Source organism: Lissotriton vulgaris, chromosome 3_2, assembly GCF_964263255.1.
Source record: "Lissotriton vulgaris chromosome 3_2, aLisVul1.2, whole genome shotgun sequence".
NCBI lineage: Eukaryota > Metazoa > Chordata > Amphibia > Caudata > Salamandridae > Lissotriton > Lissotriton vulgaris.
Genome location: NC_141690.1, coordinates 269902983 through 269916520, shown reverse-complemented (window position 1 = coordinate 269916520; position 13538 = coordinate 269902983). Strand labels below are relative to the sequence as shown.

Below are 13538 nucleotides of genomic sequence, written 5' to 3'. Positions count from 1 at the left end.
GGACACGCAGGTTGATCTACTGAACACTTTAGCACTCTTCATAGCAGGGATCAACAACAATTTGGATAAATCGAATAATTTAATTATAGGAGCACAATCATCCTCAAAATTAGTACAGTCGTTCTGCTGCTGTTCACCCATCATTGATTCACTTTCCTCGCTTCCAGCCTTCCTATCCACCGTCATAAGCGAGGTTAAGCAATTGAAGGGAGGTAATTTATCAGAATGTCTACACCAGCTACCCCAAAAACCCATAATTGTATATTCAGAATTAGCCAATCCTTTGCTTGCACCTGCAACCGGGATTCAGCCGATCGGGGCATCAGAACCCCCAACAATTCAGATTGACTATCTAGACGACCCCCACCACCCTAAAGGCTCCCCTACTCCAGCATTGCCGACCGAATCACTGGCCATAAAAAATTGGGCAGCAAGCGGGCAAGCACACCCCACCAGCACTACTGTGGTAGGGGCGCCTGTCAACTCAGCCGCTGTAGATACTCCCAACCCTGAAACACTCCCTGCCACCATGCCTCGCATTAGCAATAGAGAGCGCAAACGTCAGCGCAAACAAAGAAACAAACTAAGACTAAATTCAACAGTCGACCCTGACAAACTATTTCCGTTGTTCGTAACTGCTGTCAACAAAAAAGTCCCAAGTGTCCCACAATCACCATCAACGTCAACAACCCCCTGTCAAAACCCACTCACGGGTGACTCACCTTCGAGTGCCTGTCAACAGACCTCCGGTCGTAGCCAAGATGGTATTACCACATCTGCAGAACCAGCAGCACATGACCTTCAGCCCCCACTGAAACATTATGGGTTAAACCTAATGACCCAACTCAATCGATGACCACAGTAATGACAATCCAATCCCAACCAGTTCTCTCCTCAAGCTTACCCTGGTTGGGAAAACTAAACACTGGACCTAACCTTTCAAAAGTAATCTACAAAAAAAAAACAACCTCACTCTTAAACACCCAGATACGGAGCAGGGCCCCACAAAATCCTCCCCAACTTTAACTGGGATCGGACGTGGGCTTCTTAACCAATAAAACAACTCAGTCCAACCATAGCCCAAGCAGTAAGGGTGCTAAATGCGACCTACAGGGTTCCAAAATACTCTTCGCCCCTGAATATAAGTCAAAAGTTCAGCATGACACCCTCAACAGGTCAAATATATTAAAATTAGCGAATGGTGCCCCGGGTTTTGAGGCCCTTAGATCGGATAACATTGAGTCCATTGAATTCCTTCCACCAAGAGAACACAACCCTCCGAGGTTACTCTAGTGTCATTCAGATCCACCACTTGAGCACGAGCATTCTTGAAAAACAAGGCTACCTTTTGGGAATGGGGTATCAAAATCTACCCCTATTCCATTCCAGGCTACCCCACAGTGTTATTAAACTATTACTTAACATCTACATCAACCCGAGTACAAGCACAAAAATGGCCCATCTAATCCGCTTAATGAAAATTGTGTGCGACCTGGCTGCGGATCAACCTAACTCCGACTGCATAGTTTCAGGGGACTTTAACACCAATCTCTTTCAGGGTAACACTGAAGACTACGAAGGGTTTATTCCATTCGTATCCAATGAGGCAGAGGCACAGTCAAAACCACCAAACCAAGCCTACTGTGGTCTGGGAGAACTCTGTGTGCTGCAACAGCACAGTGCCGGATTCCTGATAATGAATGGCAGATCCACGGAAGACACTCCATCAAAATGGTCCTGGACAAACGGCCGCAAACAATCCTACCTAGACTATACCATCTGCAATTCGGCCCTGCTTAAACACCTGGGCAACTTCAGTATTCACCCTCGAACAGAAAGTGACCATCGTCCCCAGACTGTGACCCTCAATGTAAAGCCAGAGTTCCATAAACCTGACTCAACAGCATGTACAGGAACGTATTGTGAAAACTTGAAGCGCCTAAGATGGAGTGAAGATATAAGCCCCAATGTCATGAAGGCAAGTCTGGCTCTTATATCAGTTGGTACTGACCCGGCGCTCTCTCCAACTGCTGCATGGACGATGCTCTGCTCACAATTGATAACCCTCTTCCCAGCTAAACAGTTCCACCACAAGGATTCTTCCAGTCGTCAGTTCTCAATCTCAAGCGAAATGAGGGTGCTGAAGAAATCCAGAAACAATGCCCTGCGGTCTCTTACGAAATCCCCAGGAAACAACAAGCTCCTAAATCTGTACAAAATTGCTCAAAAATAATTCAGGCAGGCTATACAAAAAGTTAATCAATCTCACCAAAGTCAATTCTGGTGCAAATTAATATGGGAGAGCAAAAACCGCAATGCAAGAAAAGTTTGGGCCTTAATCAATCGCCACAATTCTAGTCCAGCTCAGGGTCAGCTAACATTCAAGAATCCAGTTGGTCTGCCTTTGAGGCTAAGCACTACGCAGGAATTCTCTTGAAGGAGCTGAGAACATGGGCGGAACAGAACAACCTGATTCCAATGAATCAAACCGGCTTCACCGCCAAATCTGGCACTCTGACTATCTTACTGACATTGTCTATAATTGTTGACAGAGTATCTTCTACATCCAGGGCTGGTTTTTGTTATTTTGTTGATTTTAAAGCTGCCTTCGACCGGGTTCCCAGGGCTATCCTATGGGAAAAGCTAAAGAAATGGGGGATCCCATAAAACTTCTAGAGTTAATTATTCAGTTACATTCTTCACTTGGGTTCAAGTAAAGTTGGAGTCCGGCACACATCTCTCTCTGAAAATCATGACAACCAGAGGCGTTAAACAGGGATGTGTGCTGGCCCCACTTCTTTTTAACTTATTTATAGCAGACCTGCCGGCAGCCCTAGAAGAAATCAACAGTCACCCCCCAAAGATGGGAGGCTTGCCTATAAGCAACCTTCTTTACGCTGACGACTTAGTTCTCTTGAGTCTTACACGTGTGGGACTGCAAAGGCTTCTGGAATAACTATACAACTACACCACCGCGAATAAATTAGAGGTTAACCTAAAGAAAACCCAAGTGGTTATCTTTGGAAGAAAACGTAACGTCGGGAGTGGCTGGTTGTATAACAACGCGAGCCTTGCAATAGGAAGGACATACAAGTACTTTGGGGTCAATTTTGACCCCAGGGGTAACTTTGTTAAACAGCGCAATGAGATATCAGCAAAAGCCATGACCCTAAAGGTGACCCTCTCTAAGCTCTCAAAAAATCTGTCTGGTCCAAGTCTATCACCTTTACTGGAAGTTATGAGAGCAAAAATTGGACCGACCTTGTCATATGGCATTGAGATTTTCATTGGTAATTTAAACACCAATTTAAACCAACACGTGACCAATATTTACAAAAAAGTTCCCCATTTGCCAAAAAACGCTTCTGCTGCCCAGATCAGATTAGAACTGGGCTTATTAAATTATGAGTATCCAACATCGGCACATATTTAAATCTTTGCCACAAACTTAGACAAGCAGACACTGGCTCACTAGAGTCACTAGTTTGATTAGACATTACCGAGAAAAATCCATGGGGCTCGTATGGTCGCCTCTTCAAGGATTCCATCCGCGAAATGTCTGCGGGCGAGCTCTGGGCCCAGGGCCCTCAACCCCAGTACGACAGCATTCGAAACTAGCATTAAGAAATGTGTCAGAATGAGCTCCCTTATCATTGACAAAGCCCATTTTGCCAAACGCAGACACGCATGGGCAATTATGAATTCTTATGGGCGGCTATCTCCTGCCACCTATCTGTCCTGCACTTACTCCCTGTACCTAAAACTTAGCTTCATGGCTATTAGACTGGGTGACTGGTAATTCTTAAAAGATTTGCCCTGCTAGCGTCGTACGTCAGAAGTTCTATGGTGCAGAGGGTGCGGCAAGACGGCTGAAACCTTGGAGCACGTGGTCTGTCTCTGCCCTGCCCTGCCCTCATGCCACAGTGCAGACGCAAACTGAAAACGGAGTGGAATAGGTTGGGTATTCGGACCTGCAGACAGGCAATTATTGCAGCTCTAAGCCCCGAAAACACAGCTTTAAATATAGGCCTTACAACCTATATACGCTTTGCATATCGTAATTTTACGTATGCTTCTCCTTTGCAAGCAATAGTTTAAATTAATTTGCACTCATTTCTAAGCTGCTAAAACTGTTTTCTTATTTTTATCTGATCGCATTTTATCACAACCCGCTGCTATTGAACTGTTGCTGCTACTTTTTATCTGATCCCATTTTATCATAACTTGTAGCTATTCGCCGACTACAAGACCATTTTTTTAAATCCCAATATTGTTAACTTGATAGTACCACAAACTTCTTAGGTTTCAAAGTTTCTTGGAAGATTTGCTTTTAATCACTGTTGTTTAATTGTTTTTTTTTTTTGTCTTAATAACGTCTATTGTTGTTGGCGCTCTCTTTAAGGATATTTATATCCAAATAAAGATTATTATTATTATTATTATGCCTTCCCCACACTTCACTGAGTCTCACCACACCTCTCCTTCATGCCCCAACAAATGGTCCCTTGCCTCTTGTATGCCTTAACCCACACTCCATCACTATCGCTCACCACACTGTCCTGTTCACTCTTCGCTACACCTTTTCTCAATCTCACTTGTCTCTCCTTTCCTCAGTCCTCCTGTTTGTCTCTGCTTTCTTCTATTTTGACTTCTCTCATCTTTCCTCAGTGCTCCCGCCTGTCTCGGCTTTCTTCTGTTCTTCTTCTCTCATCTTTCCTCAGTGCTCCCGCCTGTCTCGCCTCTCTTCTGTTCTTCTTCTCTCATCTTTCCTCAGTGTTCCCGCCTGTCTCGCCTCTCTTCTGTTCTTCTTCTCTCATCTTTCCTCAGTGCTCCCGCCTGTCTCGGCTTTCTTCTGTTCTTCTTCTCTCATCTTTCCTCCCTGCTCCCGCCTGTCTCGCCTCTCTTCTGTTCTTCTTCTCTCATCTTTCCTCCGTGCTCCCGCCTGTCTCGCCTCTCTTCTGTTCTTCTTCTCTCATCTTTCCTCAGTGCTCCCGCCTGTCTCGCCTCTCTTCTGTTCTTCTTCTCTCATCTTTCCTCAGTGCTCCCGCCTGTCTCGCCTCTCTTCTGTTCTTCTTCTCTCATCTTTCCTCAGTGCTCCCGCCTGTCTCGCCTCTCTTCTGTTCTTCTTCTCTCATCTTTCCTCAGTGCTCCCGCCTGTCTCGCCTCTCTTCTGTTCTTCTTCTCTCATCTTTCCTCAGTGCTCCCGCCTGTCTCGCCTCTCTTCTATTCTTCTTCTCTCATCTTTCCTCAGTGCTCCCACCTGTCTCGCCTCTCTTCTGTTCTTCTTCTCTCATCTTTCCTCAGTCCTGCTGGTCTCACCCTATCATCCCCAGGTGTTAATGGATGCCCATTGCATGGATTCATGGTTACTTAGCACAAATCTACCTGAGCAGAGCGAGATGATGCCAAATCACATACATTAAGTGTAGATTTACTTCTTTTGAATTACACAGGTGTATCACAGGCTACACATTTACAATCGTAGGCACAAGGAGATTAATCGAAGTGCTCACAATCAGACAAGTTCTAGCCTGGGGTTCACCAAACTTTCACTGAAATAAACAGGGCGCCAATATGTTACTCACTTCTAAACTCGATGTTTACGCTCCCCTTCAGAAAGACGAGCTTGTACCACTGGTAAGCAGCATATCCACAGGCGTGACCTTTAACCTGTCCTCCATCAGGGTCTTTATGCCAAGCAGCGTCTCCATCCATTTTGTTGAGTGTCCCTTCTTGCATGGATGGGTATATTACGACATTAGTCTCGCCTCTTTCAGGTGTCCAACGCTGTGTGCACCTCCAGGTGCCCTACACCTTCCCATGGCCTCTGTACAAGTCTTACATTTAACGCATCACAGCCTTTCACCGAGGGTGCTAGGGCACCACAAAGGCCTTCAAGCAGTTGCCCCTGCCTAGGAAGACCCGGTTTGGGAGGCCGTGCCTTCAGTGCTGGTCCAGGCCATGTGGAAAACTTGCTTGGACTTCAGATTTTTTCCTTATAAAAGGGACTGAGCTGGTTTTGCAGAACAAAGCCTACACTGTAAAGGTTGATAACCTTTTCGCCTTACACTTAATAATAAGCATTGAAAATGCAATAGGTCTCGCCTTTAATTAAATTTAACACCATTTGCTTTGCTATACGATACCATTAGCAATGCAAATGGCTTTAACTTAATCAAAGGTAAGACCTATTGCATTTTCAATGCTTGTTTAATCAACCCCAACTCCACGAATAAAGGATACTTTAGAAGTGGGAGAGAAATGTTATGTTTAACATTACCCCCCCCCCCCCCCCCCCACCACCCCTACCCAAAATCTCCACAAGTGCTCCCTGGAATGCGGTCGAGCCCACCCTGACCTTTAGGAGCCAGGATGAGCCCGACGATGAAGCATGACACTACGAGAGTGAGCGAGGGCTATAATAACAAAAGGGTCTCCCTCCCTTCCTACCTTACAGCCCGGGTCCATTACTTAATCTGTAAGGTGCAGACTCCTATAGGTGTTCTGTTCATCTCCTACATCACTGACGGTTGTTCTCCCCTTCCTTTACTTTTTCTCATTTCACCACCATAGGCCCTTTCGAGGTTCCAGGAGGGATATCTTTTTGTAAAACTAAATGGCAAAAGTACCCACCACAGACACTGATCAGTACCCCCTGACTGGGACATGACCCAGAGAGGGGGTATTCGAATGCCAGCAGGTGCACATAGATATTGATGCTGCAGGAGATGCTACCAATGGGAAACAACACTTACAACGCAACTTTTACAACGCACTACCTTTACAACTAAACTTTTACACTGCAACATCCATTACAACGCATGCCATTACAACGCAACCATTACAACGCATGACACTACAATGCATACCACTACAACGCATACCTTTACAACACAGTCATTACAAAGCATACCTACACTATCCAACACTTACTCTACTGTTGCACCCCCTGGAGTTAGAATAGTAATTTTTACCCCTACACTATCCAACACTTACCATACATGCAATGTAATGGTATGCGTTGTAATGGTAAGCGTTGTAAATGTAGTATGCGTTGTAGTGGAATGCGTTGTAAAGGTAGTTTCAAAGATTTCGTTGTAATGGCATGCGTTGTAATGGAATGCGTTGTAATGGATGTTGCAGTGTAAAAAATGCGTTGTAAAGGTATGCATTGTAAAAGTATGCGTTGTAATGACATACATCCGCTACCAAAGACTAGATCTGTGAACCAGGTTTTGACATCCGTATAGCTTGCAACCACCAAGCATCAAACTCCCCATACCCTGCTGAGAAGGAAACATCTACCCTCTACCCTAACCCGCTGAGAAGGTAAAATCTACCCTAACCTCCTGAGAAGGTAACCTCCACCCTCTACTATAACCTGCTGCGAAGGCAACATCTACCCTCTACCCTAACCTGCTGAGAAGGAAAACCTACCCTCTGACCTAACCTGCTTACCAGGCAAAATTTACCCTAACCTGCTGAGAAGGTAACCTCTACACTCTACTATAACCTGCTGCAAAGGCAACATCTACCCTCTACCCTAACCTGCTTATAATGCAAAATCGACCCTGTGCCCTAAACGGCTGAGAAGGTAAAATCTGCCCTCTGCCCTAACCTGCACTAACCTGCCCTAACCTGCTGAGAAGGAAAAATCTACCCACCGCCCTAATCTACTGAGTAGGCAAAATCTACCCTCTACTCTGGCCCGCTGAGAAGGCAAAATCGACCCTCTGCCCTAACCTGCTTAGAAAGCTAAATCTACCCTCTACCCTTACCTGCTGAGAAGGAAAAATCTACCCTCTGCCCTTAACTGCTGAGAAGGCAAAATCTACCCTCTACCCCAACTACTGAGAAGGCAAAATCAACCCTCTACCCATACCTTCTGTGAAGGCAAACTCTACCCTCTACTATAACCTGCTGCGAAGGCAAAATCTACCCTCTACCCTAACCTGCTTAGAAGGCAACATCTACACTCTACCCTAACCTACTTAGAAGGCACAATCTACCCTCTGCCCCAACCTGCTGAGAAGGCAAAATCTACTATCCACCCTAACCTGCGGAGAAGGCAAAATCCACCCTCTGCCCTTACCTGCTGAGAAGGCAAACTATATCCTCTACCCTAACCTGCTTAAAAGGCAACATCTACCCTCTATCCTAACCTGATTATAAGTCAAAATCTACCCTCTGCCCTAAACTGCTGAGAAGGCAAAATCTGCCCTAGCCTGCCATACCCTGCTGAGAAGGAAAAATCTACCCTCTGCCCTAACCTGCTGAGAAGGCAAAATCTACCCTCCGCCCTAATCTACTGAGTAGGCAAAATCTACCCTACCCTAACCTGCTGAAAAGGCAAATCTACCCCCTACCCTAACTACTGAGAAGGCAACATCTACCCTGTATCCTAACTTGCTTAGAAGGCAAAATCTACCCTAACCCGCTGAGAAGGTAACCTCTACACGCTACTCAAACCTGCTGTGAAGGCAAAACCTACCTCTACCCTAACCTATTTAGAAAGCAAAATCTACCCTCTGCCCTAACCTGCTGAGAAGGCAAAATCTACCCCCTGCCCTTACCTGCTGAGAAGGCACAATCTATCCTCTACCCTAATCTGCTTAGAAGGCAACATCTACCCACTATCCTAACCTGCTCATGAGGAAAAATTTACCCTCTGCCCTGAACTCCTGAGAAGGCAAAATCTGCCCTCTGCCATAACGTGCCCTAACCTGCTGAGAAGGACAAATCTACCCTCTGCCCTAACCTGCTGAGAAGGCAAAATCTACCCTTCGCCCTAATCTACTGAATAGGCAAAATCTACCCTCTACTCTGGCCCGCTGAGAAGGCAAAATCTACCCTCTTCCCTAACTTGCTTAGAAGGCAAAATCTACCCTAACCTGCTGAAAAGGCAAATTTACCTTCTACCCTTACCTGCTGAAAAGGCAAAATCTACCCTAACCTGCTGAGAAAGTAACCTCTACCCGCTACTTAAACGTGCTGCCAAGGCAAAATCTACCCTCTACCCTACCCTGCTGTAAAGGCAAAATCTACCAACTACACTAACCCTCTTAGAAGGCAAAATCTACCCTCTTCACTAACCTGCTGAGTAGACAAAATCTACCCTCTACCCTAATATGCTGAGTAGGCAAAATCTACCCTCTTCCCTAACCTGCTGAGAAGGCAACATTTACCCTAACCTGCTGAGAAGGCAACACCTATTTATACCTGCTGAGAAGGCTACCTGTACCCTCTACTCTTACCTGCTGCGGAGGCAAAATCTACCCTCTACCCTACTCTGCTGTGAAGGCAAAATCTACCAACTACCCTAACCCTCTTAGAAGGCAAAATCTACTCTCTTCCCATACCTGCTGAGTAGGCAAAACCTACTTTCTACCCTAACCTGCTGAGAAGGCATAATCTACCCTCTATCCTAACTGCTGAGAAGGAAAAATCTACCCTCTACCCTAACCTGCTGACAAGGCAAAATCTACCCTCAACCCTAATCTGTTGAGTAGACAAATTCTACTCTCTACCCTAACCTGCGGAAAAGGCAAACGCTACCCTCTACCCTAACCTGCTGATAAGTAAGAATATACCCTCTAACCTAACCTGCTGAGAAGGCAACATCTACTCTCTACTCTAACCTGCTGAGAAGGCAAACTCTACCCTCTACCCTGGGTGGAGTGCCTCTTTGGATGTCTAAAGCCGATGGTACATACATGTAAGAAAATCGTGATATTGTGCAGTGTAAAAGGTTTTTATGGAAAATTCACAAACGTTTTGTAAAAATGTTTTTTGATACATGAAGAAAAAAGTAAAAATCTGATGATCTTGAGAATTGTAAATAATATTGTGGATATGAGATGAACAAGCACTGAAGTATATATTTACCAATTCATAATACAAAGTAAATAAAATATATGTAAATGTATTAACTATAAATTGTTTGAACTTGTCTTTGGTCAGGCCACCAAATGCGGAAATGCAGAAAGGCAGGCCGTGTGGGATACGTTCTTTAGTTTATGGTTTCTGTTTTTCCCACTGATCCCAAACCTAACGTTAATCAAATAGGGCGTTCCTTATCCTCATTTGAAATTATGAAAAACACTCAATGTTAGACTTGCTTTTCAGAATTAGCTGAAGTTTGTAGATATGGGACAGCCTTTCATATATCTTTCAGACCAAGATTGTTGGTGTTGCTAATGCACAATGCAGTATTAGGAAGCACTCCAAGACCATAGACTGTTTCTAAATTATGCTTGTGTTTATGTTTTGCTCCTCAGGAAACTGCTGGAAGGGGAAGAGATCCGATTGAGTTACACCTCCTTTCCTGGGTTCAGCTAAAGGCATTGGGGAGCTGCCCTCCTCTGCCCTACCAAGACCTGTTCCATTTCACATGTCCATGTCCGCACTATTCCACTTCTCCCTTGTTCCTTCTGGCATCTCCTCAGCCCGTTGAGAAACCTGTGTGTGCTGCAGATGTTGGCTGATGGGACCAATCAGATGACTTCCTCAGGTCATTCAGCTGTGAATCATCCTCTTGCCATGGTGCTATGACCTGCCGGTGCAGCGGATCCTGCTCAAACCTCGGTCACACAGTCGTTGGGATCCATGCTTAGGTCATCCCCTAGTTCTTCATCCTCTCAGATAGCATTTCAGGCCACACATTTTTACTCTACCCATCAAAGCGTCACATCTTTGTTGTCAACATCTTCAAGTTATTTGCCGTCCATTGGTTCTTCCAGTAGTCAGTATTCATCACTGTCCTCATCGTCAATTCCTTCCATATTGAGAAGTCTTTGACCTTCTTCTTGATGACAAAATAATCGGTCATATAATATGGACATGAAGAAACTAAACTTTCGTAGTCCCTCGTTTACGCAAGGTTACACACCAAAAGCACATTGTCCCGCTGGCAGTCATTGCCTCCTATACCTGGAGGAGGTCCTAAACCCCAATGTCTGTTGTTAGGAGTCTTCACTTACAGCACCTTGGCCGTGTCTAGCATTGTCTCATGGTGGGAATGTTCTGACTCTATTTTTGAAGTATTATCTGAAAAGGGTGCACTATGGGGTGGTCCACCTCCTGGCACTGATAATACTGCACAACTGGAGAGAAAGAGGAACACAACATTAAAAAGGGGGATTTCAGGTGGACTCAGAATTGAAGATGGTTGGTTGCTTTATGGGGAGGGTTTCCAGAGATGGGAGTCCTAGTGTCCTAGGTATCCGTCATTTTTTATTATACTTCTGAAGTAGGTTAACCAAAGTGTAGACCTGTTAAGGGATCTGTGTTGCCCAATGCTGAGTTTTGCCTCATAGACAAGAGGGGAAAGAGGCATCTGTAACCAACACATATGCCTTAATTTGTACCTTAAGAGCAATGCAAGCCAAGGATATTGATGGTATGTTTCTTCAGGCCACATATTAAACACATGGAGCGTAATTCAGATCTTGTCGGATGGCTCATCCCGTCACAGCGACGACGGACATCCCGTGCACCAAAATATTAACCTCAGAGGATCCTATGGAATTTATATTTTGGCTGACAGGACATCCGTCACCGCTGTGATGGAGTAACCCGTCCGCCGAGGTCTAAATGAAGCCCAGAGTCATGCTCTGGACCCTTTAGATGTTCAATGACAGCATTGGCCAGCAGCCCAGAGTGTAGGGAGTCAACACAGTCAATCCTAGCAGTAATGAGTCGCTGCTATGAGAAGTTTATCCAGATGGGTTAGAAGAAGAAAGTGTTTGAGTTTCTTCATTTCAATTGGAAGTAGTAAGCATATATGACATCACTGCTGTACAGTTTGGTCTCAAAATATTTAGGTCAAAAATATATTGACCTTCACTTATATCAACTGCACAAATGTCGACTTTGAACATATCGTCAAAGAAAGCAAACTCTGGGGAGAATGGATTTACTATACTGACTCCTCATTAACTTACATTGACAATATGTTTGTAGTCCATATTGTACAATGAAGAGAAGTATGGGGCGTTGTCCAATCTAGATATTTGGTCGAACATATTCGATGTACACAATTAGTGTAAGACTGGTACCCAAGGAAGAGAACACATTCAAAACATATTCCTAGGAGTAAGAGTGAATAAAGAGTGGGGGAGCAAAATAAATGATACTGGACTTTCGCAGTTTTGGGTGGTCCAACAATCAGCACTTTTCATGCTTGAGATAGATCAGCTATTAGACATGTCCATGTTCATGGTAATTAGACAGTTTGATGACATTTCAACATTATTGGGCTAGTTAAAAGCATGTACATATAGCGGGCTGAAGTCAGCATAGCACTGGCAGTTTATTTGAAAAGTTTTATAAAGCGCATACATGACCCGTATGGGTATCAGAACTCTGTACAAAGGAGCGGAAGTGAAAGGAGGTAGAGGCATTAATACAACACCATAGAGGACCTTAACAAGCACAAATATAAAAAAACAAAAGCAACAACCCATCTTGTGGGATAAGTAAAGTACAACAAGAGCAACAAATATTATGGAGCACGTGGAAAGACATAATTTCAGTGATGAACAAAGATATCAAAGAATATCAACAGGAAATAAAAGTTAGTTAAGGTGGCTTCGGGACTATTGCTGTAGATGGTCATTCAGTAGTAAACATTTAACTTGTTTTTTGATTGAGGCGGTAGCGAGATTAGATCTAATCTCAGGAGGAAGAGCGTTCCATATTCTTGGTGCAAGACCAGAGAAGGCACGGTTGTAGGTTCTTTTCTTTTTAGAATTTGGAAGGTTGCAACAGGAGGGTGTTAGAGCTTCTTAGGGTCCGATGCCCATTATGTCATAAATAGTAGAGAGAGAGTGAATATGAAGACTAGAAAGAAGTACCAATAGTGGACAGTCGTGGAGGATTCCACAAGTAGGGTCTGTGATCAGGAATGAGAAAAGGCCTACTCCTACTGTCGCAAGAGTTTTTAGATCTGATGTTTGTCCATGAAATCCATTTAACTGAGGGACGATTCTCTGTTCAATATGTTCTTTTATCTGATCAGTGAAGAGGTTTGGACTCTGTTGTTGGTCTACAGGTCCCTGATTGTGTTTGTTCTATTACTTTGCTACTGACATATTTGGAATCTGTTATTTCCCCATGCTCTCTCAGTTCCATTTATTGATATCTGAACAGGGTTTGACGACTTTTTTCGTCATTATCGCTATGTTCTAGATATTCTAATGTGTGGTGATTGTTAGATTCCAGTACATTGAGATATTTATACCTTTATTTTCCATCTATGATCCCTGTTTTCAACCTGTTGGAGGTCTATGTTTTTTAGTTCTGTATGTTTCTATGCCACATGATAGAGATGCTCCTGTTCTGTTATTGGTCCATGACCCATGTGTTCTGCATGTCCGTGTGACTTATGATGGAAGCAATCTCGGTCTCTCATTTATAACACATGTTTTCTTCATGTTCAATTTTCTCATGATGGATATGTTTTCAAACTGTTCATCATGAGGTTCTCAGTAGGGTGAGGTTCTCAATCTGTTGTTAATTACTTGTCCCTACTTTGTTTA

The 13538-nt window shown here is 44.2% G+C and overlaps 1 protein-coding gene across 1 annotated transcript in view; it reads left to right on the top strand.

Moving 5' to 3' along the window:
- Nucleotides 1-13263, top strand: part of LOC147725660 (neurofilament light polypeptide-like) — a 33105-nt gene extending 19842 nt beyond the window's left edge. The window contains exon 3 of the mRNA XM_086964566.1: nt 10278-13263. Within this exon, the coding sequence (XP_086820692.1) occupies nt 10278-10338 (61 nt within the window). The 3' untranslated portion in view covers nt 10339-13263. The remainder of the gene's footprint in view (nt 1-10277) is intronic.
- Nucleotides 13264-13538: the final 275 nt, after the last annotated feature.